Source organism: Sorex fumeus, unplaced genomic scaffold (assembly GCF_029834395.1).
Source record: "Sorex fumeus unplaced genomic scaffold, SorFum_2.1 ptg000047l, whole genome shotgun sequence".
Taxonomy (NCBI): domain Eukaryota; kingdom Metazoa; phylum Chordata; class Mammalia; order Eulipotyphla; family Soricidae; genus Sorex; species Sorex fumeus.
This window is the reverse complement of record NW_026606104.1, coordinates 52882040-52908385: the sequence shown is the minus strand read 5'-3', so window position 1 is coordinate 52908385 and position 26346 is coordinate 52882040. Positions and strand designations below refer to the sequence as shown.

General features: G+C 46.7%; 1 protein-coding gene across 1 annotated transcript in view; it reads left to right on the top strand.

Annotated features, from left to right (window-relative positions):
• Nucleotides 1-24592, top strand: part of SF3A3 (splicing factor 3a subunit 3) — a 30551-nt gene extending 5959 nt beyond the window's left edge. Inside the window, exons 5-17 of the mRNA XM_056122967.1 lie at nt 988-1060; nt 1536-1627; nt 4081-4163; nt 5016-5154; nt 5589-5657; nt 6146-6213; nt 7214-7321; nt 8970-9039; nt 12985-13149; nt 13246-13356; nt 16739-16829; nt 22759-22814; nt 24307-24592. Of these exons, the coding sequence (XP_055978942.1) occupies nt 988-1060; nt 1536-1627; nt 4081-4163; nt 5016-5154; nt 5589-5657; nt 6146-6213; nt 7214-7321; nt 8970-9039; nt 12985-13149; nt 13246-13356; nt 16739-16829; nt 22759-22814; nt 24307-24384 (1203 nt within the window). The 3' untranslated portion in view covers nt 24385-24592. The remainder of the gene's footprint in view (nt 1-987; nt 1061-1535; nt 1628-4080; nt 4164-5015; nt 5155-5588; nt 5658-6145; nt 6214-7213; nt 7322-8969; nt 9040-12984; nt 13150-13245; nt 13357-16738; nt 16830-22758; nt 22815-24306) is intronic.
• The last annotated feature ends 1754 nt before the right edge of the window (nt 24593-26346 follow it).

The following is a 26346-nucleotide window of genomic DNA, read 5'->3' as shown; positions in this document are numbered from 1 at the left end:
AGTTCCTAGTTTAAACCCTGGTATTTCATGGATCCCCAAAGCACTACCTAGTAAAGGTGCCAAAACAAAGAATAGGAGGGCGGGTTTGATAGCACAGTGGGAAGGGTGCTTGTCTTGTATGTGCCCCACCAGGTTCGATCTCCGGCATCCCATATAGTCCCCCAAGCATTGCCAGGAGTGCTCCCTGAGCACAGAGCCAGGAGTAAGCTCTGAGCACCGCCGGTTGTATCCCAAAATCAAAGAAAGGGACTTTGATATTTCATTTTGTCTGTGTGTGTGTGTGTGTATGAATGAGCATACGTCATTTTGCCTTTTCTAATTGTAAAGAAGCAAACTTGAGGGCTAAAGCAGTGGTGACACTGTAGGGCACTTAATTTGCATACAGCTGACCTGGATTCAATCCCTGATACCCCTTATGGTCCCTCAAGCCCTGCCAGTTTGATTCTTGACCATATGGGCTGCTGGGGATCTAATCCAGGTTGACTGGGTGCAAGGCAAATGCCCTAACCTGCCGTATTAATTGCTCTGATCCATAGACTCTTTTTTTTTTTTTTTTTTGCTTTTTGCTTTTTGGGTCACACCTGGCGGTGCACAGGGGACCATATGGAATGCTGGGGATCGAACTCTGGTCGGCCGCGTGCAAGGCGTGCCCTACCTGCTGTGATATCATTCCAGCCCCTGTCCCCATAGACTCATGATCAATTTAAGCATCAAAACTTCAACTTTGGGGGCCTGGAGATATAGTACAGTGGGTAAAATGCTTGCCTTTTACATGGCCGACTGGAGTTCGATGTCCAATATCCCATATGGTCCCCCAAGCCCTGCTAGGAATGATCCCTGAGCACAGAGTCAGGAGTAGCCTTGAGCGCCGCTGGGTGTGACCCAGAAACAAAACCAAAAAAGTCCCAAAAGTTTTTGTACAACCTACTTCTGTGATAATGAAGCTTTTATGTTGTAAGATCCACCTTAGCCTTTCTTTCCCCTCAGATCTGTGTGCCAATGTCAGTGGAATTTGAAGAACTCCTGAAGGCGCGAGAGAATCCAAGTGAAGAGGCACAGAGTAAGTAGGACTTCGTATCGCCTCCAACACTAGTAAATCATGGGGTCTGTTGCTTTGGTGGGAGGTGGACCTCCCCAGTGATGCTCGGGCCACCACGGCTACATTCAGAGCTTGTCACCCGCCATCAAGCATGGTGTACAGCCCCACTCTTGAAGCTACCGCCTGGGCCCAAAGCTATAAATCGAACAACTCAGATTTGCCCTTAGAGCCTGGGAGTCGCAGAGATTTTTCTAGCCAGCTGCTTCTTTTCCTTTCTGGTTTTTGACTGGATTGATCGTCTAATGTGTCCTTGGGCAAGGTACTCTCTGTGGGTCTAGTGCAGTTCCCTGGTCTGGAAAGTCGGTATGTTCGCTTTGTAAGCCTAGCATTTAAGTAGAGCGCTGCTCTCTGGAACAAGAAGCAGCAGTCTTTGAAAGGCCATGGCCAAGAAAGGGAGCCTTAGTATCTGAATCTTTGTCATCTCTGATTCCCCTAGACTTGGTGGAGTTCACAGATGAAGAGGGGTATGGCCGTTACCTTGATCTCCATGACTGTTACCTCAAGTACATTAACTTGAAGGCCTCTGAGGTAAGACCTGGGGGAGGGTATAGTGATTGCTAGCCCAGTAAAGCACATTAGAAGGTTTTCTTTGTATTTTGTAAATATTGAAGGTGGTGGTGTGCTTTCTTAGAATGAAATAGTACTCAAGGTGAAAGATGTCTGAATTGAATGCAAGCATATGATTTCATTACTTTTCAAATAATTTTTTATTTTAACTTTTTATTTTCAGAATTTTGTTTGGCTTTTTTTTTTTTTAGTTGGGGGACCACACCCAGTGGTGTCAGGGCTTACTCCTGGCTCTGTGATCAGTGACCACGCCTGGTTGTGTGTAGGGGATCATTTCAGTGCTGGGGATCTAATTGGGATCTGCTACATGTAAAATAAGAGCCTCAGTCCAGTACTATCTGTACAGCCCAGTAATATTTTTATTTCATATGATAAGAATGTTTGGCTTTTATTTAAAAACTTTGTGGGGCTGGAGAGAGAAGACTTTTGCTCTACATACTGCCGACCCACTTTCAGTTCTGCACCACGTACAGTCCCCCATACCTTGCCAGGAGTGATCCCTGAGCACAGAGCCAGGACTATGCCCTCAGCACTGTGAGATGTGATCCAAAAAATTAATTTTTTTTTCTTTTGGCCCAGCTATGCTGAGGGGTTACTCCTAGCTCTGCACTCAGGAATCACTCCTGGCTGTGCTTGGAGAACCATATTGGATGCCGGGGATTGAACCCAGGTCGGCCACATGCAAGGCAAATGCCCTACCCACTGTACTGTCACTCCCGCCACCCAAAATTAATTTTTCAATTGTGGGAGTGGTGAGCGTATTTGGTGGTTGTTGGAGACCATGCAGTGCCAGGGATTGAGCTCATAGCCTGGAAATTAAAAAATTTCTTCGGTTTTAGACCACATCTCCTGGTTCTCAGGGCAACTCTTGGGCAGTGGAGAGCTGGGAGCAAGCCTGAGGCTCCTGTTTACCAAATGTGCACTTCAGCCCATCTCTTCAGAGCCTATCAGAGTATTTTGTTTTTGTTTTGGGGGTTACACCCAGCAGTGCTCAGGGCTTACTCCTGGGTTTGCACTCAGGGATCACTCCTGGCACGGCTCTGAAGACCTTATGGGGTACCGGGGATTGAACCCAGTCAGCTGCATGCAAGGCAAGTGCCCTCTCTGCTGTACTTTTAAGTTCAGAAGATTAAATTGCTGTGTTAGATGTACATAGTGCTAGGTACACAGAAGATATTATGAATACATGTCTCTTGATAGCAAAGGGCTAATCAGTGTCACATGGTTTTGGGGGAGGGTGGTTAGGAGTTGGATGTTCCTGGTGGTGCTTACACTTGGCAAGGCATGAGCTACATTCCTGATCTTATTTAAAGTCTCTTTTTTTTTTTTTTTTTTTTTTTTTTTTGCTTTTGGGTCACAAAATCCCTGGCAATGCTCAGGGATTACTCCTGGCTCTGTACTCAGGAATCACTCCTAGCAGTGCTCAGGGGAACAATATCAGATGCCTGGGATTGAACCCGGGTCTGCTGCGTGCAAGGCAAATGCCCTCCTGCTGTCCTATTACTCCAGTCCCCCTTTTTAAAGCCTTTTAAATAGTTACTAAAACTATAAATTATCACGAGGAATGAGGTATTTGGGGGATGGGGCCACACCTTGACAGTGCTCAGGTGCTGGTTATCAAGCCAGGATCTGCCATATGCACGGCAGGAACCTTATCCCTGGTCCCTGCTCTCTGACCCAGTCTCAGAGTATAGGATTAGGGGGCCCAGAAGTTTAGAGTGGGCTTTTAGATTTGCTGGGAGAGGTCGGAGTAGTGGGGAAGGGGGAGATGATGACAATACCGACAGTGATTGGCGCTGCTCCTGGCACAGTGCTCAAGCAAAAGCAACCAAGAGATCAAGTGCCACGGATCAGGCAAGTAAATGTCTAAATTTTTTTTTTTTTTTTACAAGGGCCATACCCAGTAGTGCTTGGGGGCCCTGGGCGACCAGGGCCATTCCTGGTAGTGCTCAGAGCCTTACACAGGCTGGACATGTAACCCCCCCGTAAACCATAACCTGGGCCCCTAATCTGTATAAGCAGGCACTGCTTGTTCTCATTTGTCTTCATGTTCTTGATCCAAAGATGCTTGATAAGAGATCGAATGAGTGAACAAAGGAGACTTGCAGCAACTTTGTTTTAGGCAGTAGTGGGTAGTCTTTAACCATTTACCTGGCATTTAGTGTTTGGTAAACATTTCTTTAATTTTGCTCATCATTTATCTTTGTTTTGCAGTTAATTACATATCAGTCCAGGGGGGATTAATTCCCCAGTTAGCGTAGGAATTAAATGATGGAAATGGAAAGACAAAAATGAGTCAGGCCTTATAAGTTTGTTAATCAGCACTCAGGGTTTTAATCTCACTTATTGTTGATTATGTATGTGGTAGTTTGGTCTAGATACTTAACTATCTTATTTTTTTTCCCTCTCTCCAGAAGCTGGATTATATCACATACTTGTCTATCTTTGACCAGTTATTTGACATTCCTAAAGAAAGAAAGAATGCAGAGTACAAGCGGTAGGCATTACTAACTTCCTGATCGCTACTGGATTTTGTTAGATTATTTAAGGTGGAGGTTTGAGGGAAGAATTCTGGATTTTATTGCCTGAAAATCGTACATGAGTTAAATACAGGTTTTTTGTTTTGAGGACTGGGGCTCCACATGCTCTTGGTTTTGTTGCTCACACATTTGTCATATACTTCTGTTTGGGGACTTAACACACAGTTGTGGTTCCAGGGATCCCAGAAGAAGGCAGTGCTGGCAGGCTTTGTTTTGTTTCTGGCAATGCTCAGGGGTTAGTGCTGGCTCTGCACTCAGGAATCACTCATGCTGGTGCTTGGGGGACCATATGGTGATGCCAGGGGTTGAGCCCAGGTTGGCCGCGTGGAAGGCAAGTGCCCTCCCCGCTGGACAAATGCACTAGCCCCAACAGTGCTGCCAGGATTGTGCTCAGCAGGCAACGAAGTACCAGGACTCAAATTTCTCACATCTGCAAGGCAGGTGTTCTGCTGCCGAACTTTCCTGAAGCCTCGACTTGCAGGTTTAACAGAGTTTTGAATGTCCTGGAAGAATGTATGTTTGTGTCTATGTTATCTTCTCATAGTAAAAGAAGCACTTTATATAGTGTCTTTGAAGTTTAATGGGAAAAGGCTGAATCTCCTCAGCTTGTGACTTTAATATTTGGAACTGTATCATGAGATTGAATGAAATTAGGGGAGACCATAATCAGGAGGTTAGGGGGAACGTCAACTGTAAGTTCGTTATTTCTGTCAGCTGGTGTCAGTAGAATTCTGCAGATGTTTTACAAGGTGTGGCTGACTATCAAGAACTAGAAACCTTCATTGCTGTTTCGATTTATTCCTCTGTAGGTATCTGGAGATGTTACTTGAGTACCTTCAGGATTACACAGACAGAGTGAAGCCCTTACAAGACCAGAATGAACTTTTTGGAAAGATTCAGACTGAGTTTGAGAAGAAGTGGGACAATGGCACCTTTCCTGGATGGCCAGTGAGCTTTGTGGGGTGGGGTGGGGACGGGGGCGGGGGCGGGGGCGGAGCATGTGCTGGGAATGGAACTGTTTCACCTTAATCTTAACCCTTTGGTTTAGAGCATTAGATGCTGAGCCCCTGGGATCTGTTGTGACCATGGGGTCTTTTTTGCCGTGTGTGTAGTATGAACAGGGTTTCCTCGGGTTGAGTGTGGGGTTTCATCAACCATGTCATTATTGTTCCTCCTGACAGAAACCAAAGTTATGTGCTGCAAGTGGATATTTCCACTCCTGGAGCGTGCTTGATTTTTTTTTTTCCTGAACTTTCAGGGAGATAATGCATCATGGTTTTCTTGCTCTGCTTTGGTAGGGATTGGAGTCTTAGTCACATATGTATATAAGTAGATGACCAACCAGATCTTAATAAACATTATTATTTTTTTTTTTTTGGCAGAAAGAGACGAGCAGTGCTCTGACCCATGCTGGAGCTCATCTTGACCTCTCTGCGTTCTCCTCCTGGGAGGTACGTTTGCTATTGCCTCCATGCTGGCCTCACCTCTTATCCAAGGAAGAACCACTCAGTCTCATGGATTTAATGCTATGAACATTTTTTTTTTTTGGCTTTTGGGGTCACACCCAGCAATGCTCAGGGGCTCCTCCTGGTTCTGCACTCAGGAATTGCTCCTGGTGGTGCTTGGGGGACTAAATAGGATGCCTGGGATTGAACCCAGGTCAGTTGTGTGCAAGGCATACTGCCATACCCGCTGTACTATCACTCCAGCCCATGCCATGACCATTTTAAAATTGGGCATGAGTTTTGGGATTAGCATTCACAGAGAATATGAAAAGGTAATAAAGAGAGAGAAAGAGGGTGAGAGAGGGAGTGGAGGATAGAGCGAGGGAGAAGAGAAAGAATGTATGGTCTTGCCGAGGTCTAAGCTTGATCACATTATTTACTTCTTAAGAGTTGTTTATATAAAGTTGTTCAACTTGTCTCTTTTTTTTATATAGGAATTGGCCTCCCTGGGTTTGGACAGGTTGAAATCTGCTCTCTTAGCTTTAGGCCTAAAGTGTGGCGGGTAAGGACAAACTCCCTCCGTCCCTCCCTCCCTCCTTCTCTTTCATCCCTGCTTCCTTCCCTCCTTCCTTCCCTCCTTCCTTCGCGCCTTCCTTCCCGCCTTCCCTCCTTCCTTCCCTTCTTTCCCTCCTTTCCTCCCTCTTTCCCTCCCTCCTTCTCTCTCCACCTCCCCACACCTGTTCATGGTTAACTTCCATTATACTGTTGCTCCAGCCCAACCGGAACTTCTTTTTTATCTGAACTTCTACGTTTACTTCTATTGGCACACATCTGGGGCAAGGTTTACTGGCGCCACAGTGACTGTGCTGGGGGAACCAGATGGTGTCAAAATCAAACCAGGTTCTGCATGCAAGATTACATGGTGCCGGGGGCAGTTTGTGGGTATGACTACCAAGCTACTGGAAAACTGGGGAGCTGGGTGAAGGAGGCCCAGTCCTGATCCGGGTAGGCTTGGAGATCTCAGCCACGGGTCCCGCATACCTGGGTTCCTCTGCTGGTTCTTTCATGGGTGAGGCTCGTCCAAGCGTGTGGAGAGTGGCCTGGATTGAGCATGGCTGCGGCTGGGTCCTGTAGGTTTTAGGCTGTCGGAGTTCTGCTTGGGGTGGGGCGGGAAACTCAACCTGCCCCCCTCCAAGGTGCCCCAGTGAAGATAGCCTGGTGAAGACAGCCTGGTGCAGGGTCAGGAGATTCTGCGTCGCTCTCTTCCGGCAGCTTTATTTTATAGTCTCCAGATCTTGGCCGTTGATGACATTACATGGCACTGGGGGCAGTTTGTGGGTGTCACTGCCGAGCTACTGGAAAACTGGGGAGCTGGGTGGAGAAGGCCCAGTCCCGATCCAAGCAGGCTTGGAGATCTCAGCCACGGGTCCCCCTTGCCTTTTTGGATCCATATCTATTAGCACTTTGAAGGAGTTCAGATTCCATTCTTTCTGTTACCTAACACTGCATGCTAACAAGCATTTGTGAGTAACCTCGAATCCTTCCCGCCTCTATCTCCCCAGGACTCTAGAAGAGCGAGCCCAGAGATTGTTCAGCACTAAAGGAAAGTCCCTGGAATCACTCGACACCTCCCTCTTCGCCAAGAACCCCAAGTCAAAGGGCACCAAGAGGTAAGCGACTGGTAAAACCTTCTACTTACAGGCTTGGTTACTCCCTCTCCGCTCCCACTTGTCATCATCGCTGGTAATGCTGCTGATGGTAGCGATGGGAAGGTTTGATGCATGCTTGGCTGTGTTGTGCTCACATTTAGCAGGTTGCTCTGTGTGTGTGTGTGTGCGCGCGCGCGTGCATGCCCAGGACCTTACAAAGCAAAGCAGATGCTCTGGCTGCGCTCAATCCTTGATCCCTGGTTACTTTAAAGACTATTTTATCTCCGTTGTTGAAGAGATGATTCAGAGATGCAGGCTCTGAATAGCTGATACGCAGTGTGCTCTTCATTACTGTAAATCAAGGGAAAGCTTTGCTAAGGTGACTGGTTGCGGGTGAGGTTGCTGATGTTGACCGTGCATTCATATTGAGATCACCTTTTATTACCTCAATAGTTCATGGCAGCAGAATAAGTTCAAAACAATTTTTTTTTCTTTTTGGGTCACACCCAACGATGCTCAGGGGTTACTCCTGGCTTATGCACTCAGGAATTCCTCCTGGCAGTGCTTGGGGGACCATGTGGGATGCTGGGAATCGAACCTGGATTGGCCATGTTGGCTGTGTGCAAGGCAAACGCCCTACCCGCTGTGCTATCGCTCCAGTCCCCAAAACAATATTTTCTAAGGTCACTTTCGGTGATGGCTGTTGAATCTGTTGTTTTGTGGACCCTTCATATCGTTGATTTTGCCATTGCAATGGCCCAGTGCCTACTTTTTTACTTTTTTTTTTTGGCTTTTTGTGTCACACCTGGTGATGCACAGGGTTTACTCCTTGCTTTGCACTCAGGAATTACTCCTGGTGGTTCTCAGGGGACCGTATGGGATGCTGGGAATTGAACCTGGGTTGACTGTGTGCAAGGCAAACGCCCTACCCTCTGTGCTATCACTCCAGCCCTGTGCCAACTCGTTTGTGGTGTTTGTTCTGGTTGGTGTAAAGTTAGGAATCCCATTAATTCTTGCATCAGAATCGTCCTCGGCATATGAGCCAGTGCTGGGATTAGAGTGGCACGTGAGACCTTTTCATAGTGAGCCATATCTCTAGGCTCTGAATCTGTTCTGTTCTTCCTTTTCTGTGGTCGTTCTCTAGAGACCATGCAGTACTGGGGATTGAACCCAAGGCATGAAATATGCTTTAGCCTGTTGAACTATCTCCTGGCCCCGTGCCCTCTCCTCCCGACCCCCTCCAATCTACATTTTTTTCTCATTTTTAAAAATTTTAGCTATACCTGCTGTTGCTTTGCTGGGGATTGAACCTCGGGCTTCTGCGTGAAAAGTGTGAACTTTAAACCCTCTGAGCCCTCTCCCAGCCCCCAGAATCTAGCCTTGAGCCTCATTGTTATACAGGGTATAACTCTCACAACTCTAAAAAGTAGTTGTTATCTGTTTTTTCTTTTTAAAATAAGGACTCAGAAAAGTTAAAGACTCGCCCAGATACTAAAGTCTGCACCTTTTCAAATGAGGAATCTGGGCAAGTCTTGAGTTGAATAGAGACTTTGTTTCACAGTATGATGCTTCTCCTGTGCTTACAGTTTGTAATCACTTATGGAATGAATATTCCCAGGCCCTTGGCAAAAGAACCCATAAGTGATAACAGCTTGGTTTGTGTTCACAGAGACACTGAGAGGAACAAAGACATTGCTTTCCTAGAAGCTCAGATCTACGAATACGTAGAGATTCTTGGGGTGAGTAACTGACCCCGCTGGGGACTGTAAATGCTAGAAGGTGTGCGAGTCCTCCAGATAGGAAATTGTGTGATTTCATCAGGGCAGCAAGGTGTGTGGAGAAAGAGGAACTTGTAGGTTATGTTTGGGTGTGGGTGTGGTGCCAGGGGTCCAACCCAGGTCTTATGCATGCGAGGGTTATGCCTTACCTCTGAGCCACATTCTAGATTATTTTTTTAGTATGAAAAGATGAAAAGTGGGTTTTAAACTCAGCAGGGCCAAAGAGATAGCTCACTGGGCTGAGTATGTAGTTTGGATGCAGAAAGCCCAGGTTTGATACTCAGAACCATATGGTTGAGCCCTGAGCCCTGCCAGGTGAGGATAAATAAATCAATTTTAGCGGCTGGAGAGGTAGTACAGAGGGTAAGGCCGACGTGGGATTTGACCTCCAGCATCCGTATGGTCTGCCAGGAGTTATTTCTGAGTGCACAGCCAGGAGTCACCCCTGAGCACTGCTGGGTGTGACCTAAAATAAAAACTAATTGTTTTTTTAACGATTGTTTTAAAAATAAAAACAAATTGTTTTTTTAAATGAACTAGTCAGCAGAAAATAGGATTACCTCAGGGCACTTGGGCATTTGGTACAATGATTATCTGTTCTTAAGTAAACGTCACTAAGTGGTATTCCCAGGGTGGTTCATCTCCTGTGTGGCCTTAAGAGAATAGATTCTTTTATCAGTTCAGTTTTGTGTCCAGAATGATGCAGATTCTCTACCTGAGCATCAGTATGTACTGGATTGATCTAAGAAACATACCCTCAAAGGACATACAAGAGAAAGACTACTCAGGGACTTCTCAGGAATGACTTCTTATGTGGTACCAGAGCGATAGTACAGCAGGTTGGCACTTGTCTTGCACGTGGCCGATCCTTGGCATCCCATATGGTCCCCTGAGCACTGCTGGGAGTAATCCCTGAGTGCAGAGCCAGGAGTGACCCCTGAGCATTGCTGTAGGTGGCCCGGAAACTGAAAAAGCAAAGAAAAGGGGAATGATTTCTCATGAGGAGGCATGTTAGGCAGGCATATTTCCAAGTTCCCAGGCTTGTGGAAAATGGTTAGAAAAGTAGTGGGAGGAGGAGGATAGCTGTGGGCTGGGGTGTAGTTCAGAGTTAGGGTCAATAAAAAAATCACCCTCAGAGCCCTAGTTTCGTTCTGGGGCCAGGGGGAGAGCTCAGGGGCTGAGCACATGCTTTTGTGGAGGAGGCCCAAGTTCTATCCCTGGCACTGCATGGTCACTGTCATTCCTCCTCCACTCCAGCACTGTCCTGAACTGCCTCTTGTGGCCCCCCCACATCACTCCTACAAAAAAAATAAAATAAAAAGAGCCAAAGGGTGGGTTGAGAGTGGAAAATGGTTTAATCTCTCTGGGCTCTTTATATCCAAGAGAAAGAAGAGAGGGAATGGGAAGTCAGTCACTCTTTCCAGGAGAGGAGGTGGTGAAAAGGGGCGTCACACGCAGGGTAGAGGGCCCATGTCTCTGGGAGCCGGCAGAAGAGCAGGGTCCCGGCGGGGGTCTGTCCTCGATCTCTTCCCCCACATACTCAGGGTCTGTGTTCTGAGCGGGCACTCTGGCTCAGAGGGCTTGTGTGCCTAGCTCTGCCATGGACATGGACGTTTTCGTCCTGCCCTTGTTTAACTGTTGTCTGCTGGTCACCTCTTGGTTTCCGTGTTCCCACTGTTGCAGCTGCTTTCGTTAAAAGGCTCTGGCCACACTGCATTCCCCGCAGTGAACTCCGGCTGTGCTGGGGTGGGCCGCATTGAGATGCCAGTCTCTGAAGATCGCTGCCCTTAACAGGAGCTGTCCCACTGCTTTTGCCTCCTCTGGGAGCATTTTGCTTTTCTTGCCAGAAGGTGGCATCATTTTCTTGGGAATGCTAGCCTAAATGGTTTCCAGAAGTTGCACTGGTTAGAATTTTACCATTGCTTCACTGTGTGCCTTTGTGTTTATATACATCAGGTGTTTTCCAGGCATTATGTTAAATCCTGACAGTGGATACAACACACTGTTGCCCTTAGAAAGCTCACTATGGGAGGCCCGAGTTTGCTAACCACATGGACCACTGCCCCACCCCTGCTACTGCCAGGTGTAGCGCTGCTGGCCCCTACCACCCCTGGACTAACATCACATTAGTAGTCTGAGCCCTGAGCGCCAGGCCTGTGCTGCCTGGTCAAGTATCACCAGCAGTGATCCCACAAGTGCTGCAGGGATAACCCCTCAGCATCCCCCTCTACCCAACACATTGCTTCTTGGAGGAGACAAATAATTTAGAATGCGTGCATCATGCTGTAATGATTGTTTTTTCTGAGGAGAAAAAAATATTTCAGATAGAAGGAACAGCAATCACAAAAATAAAATGTTACGAAAGGGTATTGGATGTTTAGGAATTGAGAAGTTAAAGTATGTAGAGGTATGGGCGAGAATGTGGTGGGACCGGAGAGAGAGAGAACAGTGGGTAAGGGCCGTGCCTGGTCTGCGGCCTAGCAAATGTTCCCAAGCACCTCTTGGAGTGATCCTCAGCACAGAGCCAGGAGTAAAGCCTGACCACCAGGTGTGGCCTTAAGAAGAAAAATGAAAAGGGAAAGTGGTCAAAGAGAAAAATGGGAATCTGAGCTTTGGACAGGAGAAAGCTACTCGTTCTTTGCACAGCGTGTACTGTTAGATCAGGTGCTGGTTTCGGTTTGGGTCACGGTGGCAGTGATTCCCAGTTTGCTGTTCTGGGGACTGCCATACCGAGAAGCAAACCTGGGTCTCCCTCACAAGTGGCTTTTCTGAGCCCCCTTTTAGTTTTATTGGTTTTTCTGTAAGGTTTTGTTTTGTTTTTGTGCCACATCAGCAGTGCTCAGGGGTTACTCCTGGCTCTGCTCTTGAGGATCACGGTGAGCTCGGTGACCCATATGGGATGTCAGAGATCAAGCCTGGTTGGCCAAGTGCAAGCAGCCCCCCTACCTAGTGTACTGTCGCCCACCCCTATGCTGAGCCCTCTGAGCTATCTCCCCAACCCTAGTTTTTTAATATTATTATTACTGTTGCTGGTTTTGGGGTCACACCCACCTGTGCTCAGGGATCACAGCTGTATTCCTGGCAGGCTTGGAGGATGGAGGATCGAACCTGGGTTGGCTGCAGGCAAGACAGGTGCCCTTCCTGCTGTACTCTCTCTCTGAACCCCCGGCACCGTTTTGTTTGTTGTTTCTGCCTTCGGGCCACCCTGACTATACTCAGGGAACGCTTCTGGCTCTGTGCTTAGGCATCACTCCTAGTAGTACTTGGGGGACCATAGGCGGTGGCAAGGATTGAACGGGCATTCACTTACAAGACACACATTGCCGGCACCCGTTACCCCCTGTGCTGTCTCTCCAGCCCCAGATTTTCTGATTTTTATATGCATGTTTTTATGTTTATATGTTCTTACTTAATTTATAAAGTTTTATTTTATTTATGAATATATTTATTTTTGGCTTTTTGGGTCACACCCAGCAATGCTCAGGGCTGACTCCTTGCTCTGCACTCAGGCCCCAGTTTCTGTTTATTTTTATACTTTTTTTTTTTTTTAAAGGAGAAATCTGGTGACAAAATGGAAATGAGCCAGGAATGAGAGGCACAAGGCAAGTTGGAAGGTTGTCAGCTGAGTGGAGGTAGTAACAGTTGAGAGGAAGGAAACACTGTTTCAGGAGATAGTTAGAGAGGGAAAACTCTTCTCTCTGTTCTGAGGTCTCGGATGGTGATTCAGGCCAATGATACAGTGTTTGACTTTTTCCACTGGAGATGGGAGTTCTGATAGAAGAAAGTCTTCCCCTTTAGACTACGGAAAGAAAGAAATGGGGGTGTTGCAAGGCTTCCAGAAAAATGGGAACTTTTTCTTGTTTTGCACTCCCTTTCTCTGACTTTTCATTTATGGGCCTGACTTAGGAGCAGCGACATCTCACCCATGAAAATGTGCAGCGCAAACAGGCACGAACAGGAGAAGAGCGAGAAGAGGAGGAGGAGGAGCAGATCAGTGAGAGTGAGAGTGAGGACGAGGAGAATGAGATCATTTACAACCCGAAAAACCTGCCCCTAGGCTGGGACGGCAAGGTGAGTCCCCTTGCTGCCATCTTTCTCCCGCTTCTTGTCAGGAAGCAAGAACAGAGCGCAGCAGATTCTAATACCGTTCTTACCGATGTCTTCCAGCCCATTCCCTACTGGCTGTATAAGCTTCACGGCCTGAACATCAACTACAACTGTGAGATCTGCGGAAACTATACCTACCGAGGGCCCAAGGCCTTTCAGCGGCACTTTGCTGTAAGGAACCCTTGAAACTGAAGGCTGAAACTGGAGTCAGTGAGAGAAGATTGGAACAGTCTGAGAGGAGGGTGGACCAGTTATGTCTGGAATAGTGGTTCCCAAAGTGGGCGCTACCATGGGCCTTGCCCCCCCGCCTGTTTTACTGTTCCCCAGGGGCATGGAACAATCTAGGGAGGCAGGAGGATCTTGGGTGCAATTGGGAGGCATCTTCTGTTTGTTTACTTAAAGGAGGTAGATTTCCAGGCGGGTGGTGAGTGGATTTTTTTGTTTGTTTGTTTCGTTTTTCTTAGAAGGAGTTGGTAGGCCAAATAGCTTTGGAAACCTCTGGTCTGTAGCTTAAGAAAGTCGGGCGTGTAGTCTAAAATACTTTGTGGAAACATTCTGCTGCTCTGATATGTGAACCTCATTTTAGTTTTCTCTTGTTTCTTGTATTTTTTCTGTGTTTTTTTTTTTTTTTCTGACATCTTATATCTAGTCCCTTACTCCTTTGCGTCGTTGCCTCTTTGTAAAAACAAAGATAGGGTTGATGTTTCTTGACCTATTCCTGAGACAAGGCTCAAGGCTCAGCTGGGCAGTAGTGGGTTCACTCTTGTTTCTACCTCCAGGTCTTTGTATTCGACATGGTCCAGAATCGAAGAGGCTTTTTCTTTTTTGGTAGATTAGACCAAGGATGGCAAATGTATATGTATGAAGTCCTCTCTTCCCGCAGACACATGTCTTGCTAAGTTATTCCTGGGTCTCTTCTGAAAGTTCAGCTCTCTGTAGTCTTTGCAAGTTTCTCGATGTCATCACCAGTAAATTATCATCCAGGATAAATGCCATCCCATTTACCATCCCTGAACCAAACTGTCTTTATGTCAGTATATCCTTATTGTCTGTGAGCGCTAGTTTTTACCTATGAAAAAAGTCTCTTTCACTTAGGAAGATGCTGTTGCCTGCATTGAATCCCTTATATGCGCTGACTGTGGGGTTTGTGTGAGGTGATTTTTTTTTTTGTCTCTCTTTTTGGGGAGTAGGGGGACAGGGGGAGACGTTCCCAGTGTTGTTCGGGGTTACTTCTGGCTTGTAGACTCAGGAACCACTCCTGATTGTGCTTGGGAAGCCATATGTGGTACCAGGGATCGAACCTGTGTTGGCCACGAGCAGGGCAAACACTTTACCCTCTGTATTATCTTTATACTCCCATTTGTGATTTGCCTTGACACTTTTTTTTTTTTATGTAGGAGTAAGTAAGTAAAAAGTAAAGTAAAGGCCCTCCCGTTGATCATCGATTTGCTCGAGCGGGCCCAGTAACGTCTCCATTGGAGACGTTGTTGTTACTGTGTCTGGCATATCGAATACGTCACGGGTAGCTTGCCGGGCTCTGCTGTGCGGGCGAGATACTCTCGGTAGCTTGCCGGGCTCTCCGAGAGGGGCAGAGGAATCGAACTCGGGTCGGCCATGTTGGCTGCGTGCAAGGCAAATGCCCTGCCGCTGTGCTATCGCTCCTGCTATTTATTCAGCCACTGATTAGCTGAATAAATCAGCTATTTATTCAGCTGATTTAATCGTGCATGAACTCCACCTTACTTTTTTTTTTTTCATTATTTTATAATCTTATTTATTGAATCACCGTGAGAGTAGTTATAAAGCTTTCAGGTCTAAGTCTCGGTCATACAATGAAACACCTGTACTTCACCAGTGCCCATTCTCCGCCCCCAAAAACCCCAGTATACCCCCATCCCACACCCTCCCCCTACCTGTGGGGCAGATGATTTCCACATTACTCTCTTTCTACTTTGATCACATTCAATAATTTGACACCAGACCCACCATTATTATTTGAGATTTTACCCCAACACTCAGATCTGCTGTAAAGGCAACAGACAATTTGTGTTCTATTGCTGGTTATGAATAACATGATGTTGTGTGGCTGCAGAAGGGCCATGTGATTTTGAAATTCTGAAATTATAACACAAATCTGGAGGGATTTCTGCCCAAAGCCACTGGGTTTCGAGATTTGCTCCTGAGTCTCTGGGATCATGGCCGTTGAGCAGCTTGATCAGGAGCCAGAGAGGCCGTTCGTGAGCGATGACTTGGCGTCTCTTTGGGGTGGGGAGGACAGGACCGGCTCCACCCCTATCCCATGAGGCCCAACAAGTTTCATCACTGCGGGCCCAAGCCTGACTGTCCAGTGGCCTCTGGAGGATGATGGCCACCGAGCCGCCAAGGGGGAGCAGGCAGAGTGACAACACCCTTTCCTCCCTGGGGTGGCCCGGCAACAGTAGCGTACTGTGGGGTTCGGACACAATTCTGCCAAAAGTCACTGGGTTTCGAGTTTTGTTTCTGAGTCCCTGGGATTATGGTCATTAAGCTTGATCAGGAGCCAGAGAGGTCGTTCGTGGGCGATGACTTGGGGTCTCGTTGGGGTGGGGAGGGCAGGACCGGCTCCACCCCCATCCCATGAGGCCCTGCGTGTCTCCTCACTGGGGGCCCAAACCTGACTGTCCAGTGGCCTCTGAAGGATGGCGGCCACTGGTCCGCTGGGGGGAACAGGCCAAAAAACACAAAACCTATTCCCACCTGGGTTGGCCCAGCACCGGTACCCTACTACAGGGACCATACGCATTTCTGTCAAAAGCCGCTGGGTTTCGAGATTTGTTTCTGAGTCTCTGGGATCATGGCCATTAAGCAGTTCAATCAGGAACCAGAGAGGCCATGCCTCCAATTATATAGCTGAGCCGGAGGTGGTTTGTGGGTATGTCTCCCACGTACCTAACTTTTGGCTGTTTACTTTCTTGGTAAACTCTGCCCCAAGTTTTTGGGGTCTGGCCAAAGGCGCAGCAGCAATTTTGGGGTATCTGGAAGTCTGAAGGCGCCATCAGGCTGCTGATGCACACGCCTCACAGGTACAGATTGACCTGCTGGCGGCACCATACCCCCTGCCTTGACACTGTGGGTTATGGGAATTGTAGAGAGAGAGCTCAGATGGTAGGTGGACCACATCCTAGGCATGTGGTTCAATCCTAGCATCACATGGAACCCTGAGCACCACCCTGGGTGGCTCTCGTGTCCCCAGGCAGTGCTGTGCCTGAGCATCAAGGCATCAGACTCCAGTGGTCCCTATAGTAAAGAAACACAATTTGTTTTTTTTTAATTTTAAGTAATTTTCTTTGAAGAAGTACTGGATGTGGAATCCAGGCTTTATAAACCAACCAGTGAGGCAAAAAGTACAATGTTACTTTGAAATATCAGCATCTTATCAGCTCCAGCGAGCTGTTTGTGCACACGTGGACCACAGGAAGAAGGCTGCATTGAGGTGGAGTCTGGGGCGGCGGCGGGTTAGGACACTTAAGGGAGAGCCGAGTGCTCGTCTCACGTCCCCCTTCTCTCTTCACAGGAATGGCGCCATGCTCATGGCATGAGGTGTCTGGGCATCCCCAACACTGCCCACTTTGCTAATGTGACGCAGATCGAAGATGCCGTCTCCTGTAAGTAGGCTTCGTTGCCAGACCAAGTGGCCACCTCAGCCACTCATTGTCCAAATATCCTGGTGAATCCAGGCCCACAGCAGCAGGCTGTTGATTTGTGAAAGCTGTAACGGTCATTCAGTTATTTGGTTTTGCAGGCATGAGTTGGAATACAAGTTATTTTTCCTTCTGGAATGCCCCATGCTGAATATAGAACCTGGCTTTTCGCCAGTCTCGGAAACTCTAGGTGTGGCCCCATCCCTGGTCCAATATTAATTATTAAATCCTGTGATTGGTCACATCTGAATGTTGTTTGGGGATTTTTTTTTAACCTCTTAATTTTTATTTCGGGGTCAGAGCCAGTTGTGCTCAGCTCATCTGGTAAGACCAGAGTGCATTTCCTGCTGTGCTCTCTCCCGCCCCCTAATGTTGCTTTTTAAATGATTGTACAGTGGGTTTGCCTTGCATGCATCCTCTGGGTTCTATCCTGGCATCCCATATGGTCTCCTGAGCACCGCCAAGGATAATTCCTGAGTGCAGAGCTAGGAGTAAACTCTGAGCATCGCTGGGGGTCACGGTCACGGTCACAGTCCTCCCGTTGTTCATCGATTTGCTCGAGCGGGCCCAGTAACGTCTCCATCATAAGACTTGTTGTTACTGTTTTTGGCATATCGAATACATCACGGGGAGCTTGCCAGGCTCTGCCCTGTGGGCGAGATACTCTAGGTAGCTTGCCGGGCTCTCCGAGAGGGGCGGAGGAATCGAACCCAGCGGGGCCGGGCCGGCTGCACGCAAAGCAAACTCCTTACCACTGTGTTATCGCTCCAGCCCATTGCTGGGTGTGACCCCCACAAAATAAATGAAAATTTAGAAAAATTTTTTAAAAATAAAGGCAACAGAGCAGGCCTGGGAATGTGATTCAGCAATAAAAGCGGGTACTTCAGAGGCATGAGTCTTTGGGTTCCATCCCTAGCACCAGAAAAAGTAAAAGATAAAGGGGGCAGTTGCCTGTGCCTCTACAGTGATTTTAAGATTGGCTCCTGATTTTATTATTGTAGTTCAGAAAAGCAAATTTGCAACATTGTTACTGCCATTTCTTTCATCCATACTAGGTAAAATAACATTTCTGGATTGTTTCACATTGGTTGAAAAGTAATTCTTTTACAGTGCCCTTATGCCTTATGTAGCCTATTAGGATCGGATGTAAAAGCTGGCTTTCTCTCTCCCTCTTCTGGCTTCTCCTCTACTCTCCTCCCCTCCCTTCCCCTCTCCTCTCCTCTCCTCTTTTCTCTCTCTCCTCTCTGTCTCCTCTCTCTCTTTCCTCTCTCTCAAGGTTTCATCGTGTGTGTGTGTGTGTGTGTGTGTGTGTGTGTGTGTGTGTGTGTGTGTGTGTGTGTGTCTTCCCACCAAGTAACGCCAGGAGTGACCTCTGAGCCCTGTCAGTTGTGGCCCAATTCCCTTAAAAAAGATTTTAAAAGATGCGTTCTCTGTTTGCTTTGAGACCCTCTCAGGTTTAGGGATCAAAACCTGCCTTGTAGGTTGGGATTAATTTAATGCTGTATTAAAATGGAAGAATTATGTGCAAGGTACTCTTCTCTCTGAAACTAGATAAAGATTACTGCATACAAGACAACTACTCGGGAGATTCTTTAATAATGCCTACAATTCCTTCATTTACTTTAGCAAAGTAATAAAGAGCTCTTATTCTGACTTCTGTGCTATTTCCATTTTTCTATTAATACTTTGTGTGATTTTGTTTATTCCTTTTTATGTCTTTAGTCAAGACTTTTCTTGTTTATTTGCCGTTTTAGGACTCGATGTCATGCTGCTAGGAGTCCCTTAGGAATATCTATTACTGGTCCATTATATTTAGGACTTCATTAAAATATTGTTTTTATTTTTCAGAAACTAAGATATCTTTTTTTTAAAAAAATATTTTCATTCTAATTGACTGAAGCAACTGTGAATCATGATTTAGGGCTTTGGAGCCGCCCCTGGTGTGCTTAGAGACTTTGCTCGGGACTTTGCATATTGCTGGGGGCCACTGCCCAAGAGAGGACTCGGTGCTAGGCTCCTTTGTGCAGAGCTGTGCACTAGCCCTAGGAGCTCTCTCCTCGGCCCATTCACTCTATTTTTATTCCTTTTTTTTTTTTTTTTTTTTTTTTTTGGCCTTTGAAGTAAAGTACATGATATCTGAATAATAGGGCCAGAATGGGGGCTTGGAGCGATAGCACAGCAGGTAGGACCTTGTATGCAGCTGACCCAGGTTCAATTCCCAGCATCCCATATGGTCCCCTGAGCACTGCCAGGAGTAATTCCTGAGCGCAGAGTCATGAGTAATCCCTGAGCATTGCCAGGTGTGACCCAAAAAGCAAAAAAAAGAATAGGGCCAGAATGTGGTAGGACACAGGCCTTGTGAAGCTCTGGATTCACTTCCCAGCACCACACACACACACATAAGTAAATATTACATATGGATAATCTGTTATCCATAGCGATAGTACAACAGGTAGGGCATTGCCTTGCATGTGGTTCACTGGGGTTCGATCCGGGACTTCCTATATGGTCCCCCTGAGCACCGCCAGAAGTAATTTCTGAGTGCAGGATCGGGAATAACCCCTGAGCATCACCGGGTATGACCCCCCCCCCAAAATAAATAAATAAATAAATAAAAGGATCATCTATTGCATATGTTAGAATATATTGTCTTTGTGTCAACATGCGTAGTCAGTGATTTGTATACACCACTTGAAAGGAAGTGTTTGTCTCTCTTTATAGGCTGTTTGGTTTGGGTTCTAACAGGGAATGTTGACATTTTCATTTTAATTAATTTTATACTGTATTTTGCCAGGTTTCTATGTACTTAAGTACAACGTCATAATTTTATTAATCACTCTTATTTTCCTTATCTGGTAGCTTATTCTCTTCTAAGAGATTAAGATAATTTTCCCACTTACTAAAATTTTGGTGTTGAATATATTAGTCTTTACATTTGGTATATCGATGTATTGGTATTTTAACTCTTGCTGGGGGAGGTTATCTTGTTTTTGTTTTGCTGTGGTGTTGAGGCCACAGGTGCTGTGGGTTTAGTCCGCATGCTCTGCACTCAGGAATTACTCCTGACTGTGCTCAGGGTGCCAATCTGGCTGTGTGCCAGAGAAGTGCCTTTCTCTCATACTATGTCTCTGGCCCCAGAAAGCTGACTTTGAGAGGCAATCACGTACTAGCTCTGGGCCCTGAACAGCTTACTTCCCTTAGTGCCAAGATTTTCTTACTTGTCAGGTGAGAGTCTTCATACTTTATCTGCCTCACAGCTCTCTCAGTGTTTTTTATAAGATAATGCAGATACATTTCTGCGAGCATGTGTGACCACAGTGTAGCGTGAACTCCGTGAGTGGGCATAAATCTTCCGACAGCCAGTGAGGTGGTTTCCATCTGTGTTTTCAGATGTTTGGTAGCTCTTTGAAGTCACATAGTTTGTAAGTCAACAAAAAACAGGCGATCAAACCCATGATTGGTCCGCAATAGTCTTTTTTCCTACAGTGTTATTCAGACATCTTTCTTTAATCTCACCCTTCCCTCCCTTGCAGTAATGGGGGTGCATCTACACCTGGATATGGTTCTTGCGCATTTTTCACTGTGGTGCCCCCCTCATCACACATCCGGTGGTAGTGTTAGAATACTTAGCCATGATGCTCACACGTTTTTCGGTTTTGGTGTTCTTTGGGTACACATACCCGACTGCCTTCGGACAGAATGTCCTCAAGGCACTGAGTCACAGATAACACAGCTGCCAGGATCAGCCCAGGCACATGTGTGATGTCAGGGATTAAGATTTGTGACCATACACCTGCGAAGCAGCCACACTGAGCCACTCTCAGCCCCACATCGAGCCTGTTCTCTACTCTCTCTCCACATCCCTTCTACCTCCACTACCTACTGTCAGTTGTACAGAACACAGCTACGAAAGAACCCTGTGGAATTGAAGCTCTCCTGATTCTCATTTAGGTGTTGGTCCGCATTCACCAACTTCACTAGGTAGTATTATTTTGTTCACAGAAGCCTGAAAGGACTGGTGATATGACTCAGAGACATGTGGAGGGGGAGTGAGAGAGAGCGCGAGAGCGTGCACTTGAATGGGGGTGGTTTTGGATTTTGGGCTTTTTCAGGGTTTTTTTTGTTTGTTTGTTTTGGTGCCATACCCGGTAGTTCTTAGGTTAGAAACTACTTGCAGCTCAGAGTTCAAGGGTTGCGCCCAGCAGTGCCAAGAATTGAACCCAAGGCTCTCCCGGGCACTGGTCCTGAGACTTAAATGCTTTAAGGAGCTCTTGTGTCATGGCTTATGAGAGCACTTGTTTTTCTAAAATCTTACTTTGTGTCTTTTCTTATTGGGTTAGCTGTCCCATCAAAAACAGGAAATATAGTGGCTTTGCTTCACTTACTTTCAGAGAACCAACCAAAACTGCTGCCCAAAGGTGATGCATTCTTTTCTAATTATTTTCAAATTTCTCTGAGGAGTAAGTCTACATACATTCTCAAAAAAGAATTTCGAGAAAATGGTAAAAGTAGCTGGGCTGCTGTTCATTGTTAGAGCATATGTTTGGTGTGTTTGAGGTGCCTCACACCAAAATGAAAAAATTCATGAGCGCTTTTTCTTTTTTTTGGGGGGGGGGGGGCGTGGTAGGGGCTCCAGGCAGTACTTTAGGGGCTACTCCCAGAGATACTTTGATAAGTGTGATGTGGACCTGGAGGCTCAGTGCTGGGATGCCAGGGATTAGAATTTGTGACCATACACTTGCAAAGCAACTGCACTAAGTGGTGCGTGGTTCACCGGAGTTCTGCTCAGCAGTGCTCGGGGCTTCTGCTTGTAAGCACACAGTCTAGCCCTTTAAGCTACCTCCCTCGCCTGAGTGCATGTTCAGCCTCCTGGACTTTAACATCACTCTGGGCTGGGTTTCTGGTTGCCAAGGGGACCACTCTGAGACCTAATAGTACGGGAAATCAAAGACTTCGTTCCTTTGGGGTTTGCCTGTTATTTCAGCGCTTCAAGTCTGGCTTGAAGACCAACTAACCTTAAGCAGTTAGCAAGAGTAGTTGAACACTTCATTTATGCCAGCCAGGAAGAGCTAATTAAGCAGCTTCAGAGGGTGGGGAGGGGTTGGCATGCGCACCACACCCAGTAGTGCTCAGAGCCTGCTCTGAGTTCTGTGCTCAGGGTTGCTGCTAACAGTGCTCAAGGGATCATGTGATACAAGGATTGAACCCGTATTTCCGGCCTGTGCAAAGCAAGCATTGAGCCCGTTGATCTCTCTTCGCCTTTCTTACCTATTTTTGGTTTGGTTTTGGTTTTGAGGCCACACTTGGTGACTTACTCCTGGCTCTGTGCTAAGGTATCTCCTGGTGGGACTCGGGGGAGCATGCTGGGGATCGAACCCAGATTGGCTCTACAAAAACAAGTCCTCTATATTATCTGTCTCCTCTCTGGAGCACTGGGCCTGTCCTGTTTGTTCCAGGTAGCCGCTTGTTCTGAGAGTATTTCCTAATACCATCTGATATCCATCCTCTCTTGCGTATGCATGTACTCCAAAAAAGTGAAATCTGCTCAGAAGAATGGTAGTTCCTGTAGATGTCTTCACCTTTTCTTCTTAATTGGATGGTAATTTGTTGTTGAAGTCAGAATTCTTGTACCATTATTAAGTTTATTCTTCAAGCATTTTCATTCTCTGAGTGGTCCTTGGTTATATTTCATCCAAACTGTACAGCAGAGAAAAGAGTTGATGAATTTTTCTTACCTACTGTTCCAGATTTGAAATTCGGGACTGTGACAGGCAGAAATGTCAAAATCAGGAGCATCCAGGGGACTTCTAATGGGGATGTAATGCCACATGTTGTAATACCACATGGTCTGAGAAGACTAGTCAGTCCTGATTGCCTCTCATTTCTCCTGCAGTGTGGGCCAAGCTGAAACTCCAGAAGGCATCGGAACGATGGCAGCCTGACACGGAGGTGGGTGCTGGCATACATCCAGGAGAGCCTCCAGTGACCATTCCCTCTCCACATAGAAGGGTTTGCCTGCCCAACAAGTACAATGTGACAATTTCTAGGAACTGCCTTTTTGACAGTTTATTTAGGATGTTGTTAACATGTCAGATCTTAAATCTGTGTACAATTGGTTGTATTCTCCCATTGAAAATGTAAAATGGGTGCTGGAGAGATAGCACAGCGGGTAGGGTGTTTGCCTTGTACGCGGCCGACCCGGGTTTGATTCCCAGCATCCCATATGGTCCCCCAAGCACTGCCAGGAGTGATTCCTGAGTGCAGAGTCAGGAGTAACCCCAGTGGAACGCCGGGTGTGACTCAAAAAGGGGAAAAAAAAAAATGTGAAACGGGGACTGGAGAGAGTGCAGTGAGTAATGCGCTTGCCTTGCATACGGCAGACCTGGGCTCAATCCATGGCATCCCATGTGAATCCCTGAGTATCACTGGGTGTGGCCCAAAAAGGGAAATGACAAGCAGGAATATCCAGTGTCTATCCTGTTTTGAGAATGCTAACATGAAAATCTGAATCAGTTAGCAGTCCCTGGAAGAGAGTGTAATGAAAGAGAATCCTCTCCTGAGATTATGAGGTGACCTTGGACTTGAGATGTCATCCCAAATATTTCAGTGTTCCTTTTTAGCAGCAAAGCTTTTTTTTTTTAATTTATCTGATGAGGAGTACTTTCCCAGTGGTGCTTGGGAATTGTGTGGTGCTGGGCATCAAACCAGAGCCTTCTGTGGGTTCCTACTTGTATACAGAAATGAAAATAGAGCACAGCTGCTCTGAAAGTGGAGAGACCTGGGTCTCTTGGGAGCCATTTGAAATAGATTGTCTTAGGTCAGCCTTCGCTCAAGCAGGGTTTTTTAGTTTTTGTTTTCTTGTTGTTGCTGCTGCTGCTGCTTCTGGTTTTTAAGCCACATCCGGCAGTGCTCAGGGACTATTCCTGGCCGTATGCTCAAGCATTGCTCCTGGTGCTGCTCAGGGGACCATAGGTAGTGCCAGGGATCAAGCTGGAGTACCAGCTGCACCATCTCTCCCTCCCTCAGCCAGTTTTGTTTTTTGTTTGTTTTTGCTTTGGGGTTATGCCTGGTGATGCTCAGGGGTTACTCCTGACACTGCACTCAAAAATTACTTATGATGGCTTCAGGAAACCATATAGGATATCAGGAACTGAACCCAGGTTGCACGCATGCAAAGCACGTGCCCTATCTGCTATATTATCACTCTGGCCCCTCGGCCGGAGTTTTTCATCATAAATACAGAAACTGATTTGAGTGAACTGTTTTCTCATCCATCCCAAGTTTCTATCATAATTGGTACCATCTGGATGACTAGGTGAACGCCAGTCTCATGGCATGAGATTATGAACCAGATCACGCAAGGGTGTGCTCAGGTACCTAGAGTTTGGTTCTCAGTGCTTTTCCCAAGAGGTGTCACTAACAGTATTCCCTCCCCTTTTAGGAAGAGTACGAAGACTCCAGTGGTAATGTTGTGAATAAGAAGACATATGAGGATCTGAAAAGACAAGGACTGCTCTAGTGTTCCAGGATGTATCCCAGCTTTGGGGCTGCCCCTAGGGTCTGCTTTTTCTATTTCTCCCACCAAATGCTCCTAAAGACTCTTCGCTGTGTAGTCTTGTAGCTAGCATGCATCTTGTAAAAACAAGGCATGCTGGGAGATCACAGGGTTGAGATGTGTTTTATCTTCATTTTATATTAAAAAAGATTCTGTCAGAAAATAAAACCAGCCCTGTTCTCATTATCTTGTTCTGATGCCCTGGATTACGAACCAAGCAAGCAATCCTGTAGGTCTTAATGCCTCACTACCTTTTCTCACAAACTTCAGTGTCAACTCTTGAGTTACCTATATTCTGTTATGTAAATCTAACCATGTCTTCCCCACCAAGTGAATATCACCCTGGGATAATCCCAGCCCTGAGTTGAATCAGCTTTTCAAGCATGTACTGAAAATCTGAGCTAGGGCCTCCTCTGAGGACAAAGTTGTGACAAAGATTTGTTTTGGGTTTTTTTTGGGGGGGGCGGGGGGAGGCTTGCAGTGGTGGTGGTTTGGGAGGGAGAGGTAGTTTGGGCCACACCCAGCTGTGCTCTGGGTTTATTCTTTTTTTTTTCTGTTCTTGGTTGTGTGTATGTGTGGTGTTTTGTTTGTTTGTTTATTTGGTGTGGGGGGTTAGGCCACACCCAGTGGTGCTCAGGGCTTACTCCTAGCATTTCTCAGGTAGTGCCAGAGATCAAATCGGGATCGTTCACATGGCATGGCAAGAACCTGAATCTCTATTTCTCTCCAGCCCACTCAGTGCATACTCTGGCTCTGCTCAGAGGTAGGTCACCTCTTCAGTCCTCTGCTTGAGGAGCAGAGGATTGAACCAGGGTCAACTGCATGAACTGCATGTAAGGCAGACATATCACCAGTATATTATCTAAGATTTGCTTTTGTTTTTTTTATCTGCATTAAGAAAGGAGTTAGGTTTGTTTGGAATGGGCCTGTACCCTGCCTCTACCTCAGACCTCAGCAGCCTTTCCCAGATTGAGAACCGGCAGTAACTTCGCCTGTTCAGAGCAGATCCGGCCATTCCATCTACCTGCTGTGAGACTGATTCTGAAAGTGGCTCTTTCTGTGTTCACTCAGCCCAGATGGTCAAGATTTGAGTGGAGTTTAGCAACTTCCTCAGGATCTAGATCTGGTATCACAAATGGAAAAGACTAAGGGTGCTATCGAGGTACCAGTCTGCCCACAGGCACAGCCCTCTGGAGGCAGCTACTTCAGAACAAACTTTTTCTGTGGCCTCCTTTGGCCCCTCAGCACTCAGACCTTTGATTGGGTTGTAAGATGCCAACTGTACTAAGCCCAGCTTTGAAGCACAGCCTATCCCTAACTCCCAGCCAGCTCTGTGGCATTAGGATTTCACCACCCTTCTCATTCTGGAGTGATACTTTCCTTCGTAGTTAAACCCACTCCTTGGTTAGCTCCTCGAATTCCGCTGCACTTTGGTGCTTTCAATTGCATAACATCCCAGTTACAAACCTCTCCAGGGCCTGAGTGGCTCAGAGTGGATAATTAGGCTTAATTGAACTGACTGAAAACAATGATAGCTAGACTCTAGCCCAGAGCCAAGGAGATATCGCCATTGGGGAGACTGTTGAATATGGCCTTGGGAATGGGAAATGTAGGGAAGAGACCTTCTAGCTTCCGTCCAGAAAGCTAGCTTCCCAGTGCCGGAACATGTGCAGCCTCCAGCTGCCCCATTCTCCAGAGTTCCTCTAGAAGTAGGAACCAGGACTTCACAGTGTGGAGGGATGTGGGGCCAGAATGATGATACAGCAGGTAGGGTGTTTGCCATGCATGCGGCCCGCTTGGGTTTGATCTCTGGCATCCCATATGGTCCTTGGAGCATCGTCAGGAATAATTCCTGAGTGTAGAGCCAGAGGTAACCCCTGAGCATCACCAGATGTGAGCCAAAAAACAACAAAAAAACTGGAAGGA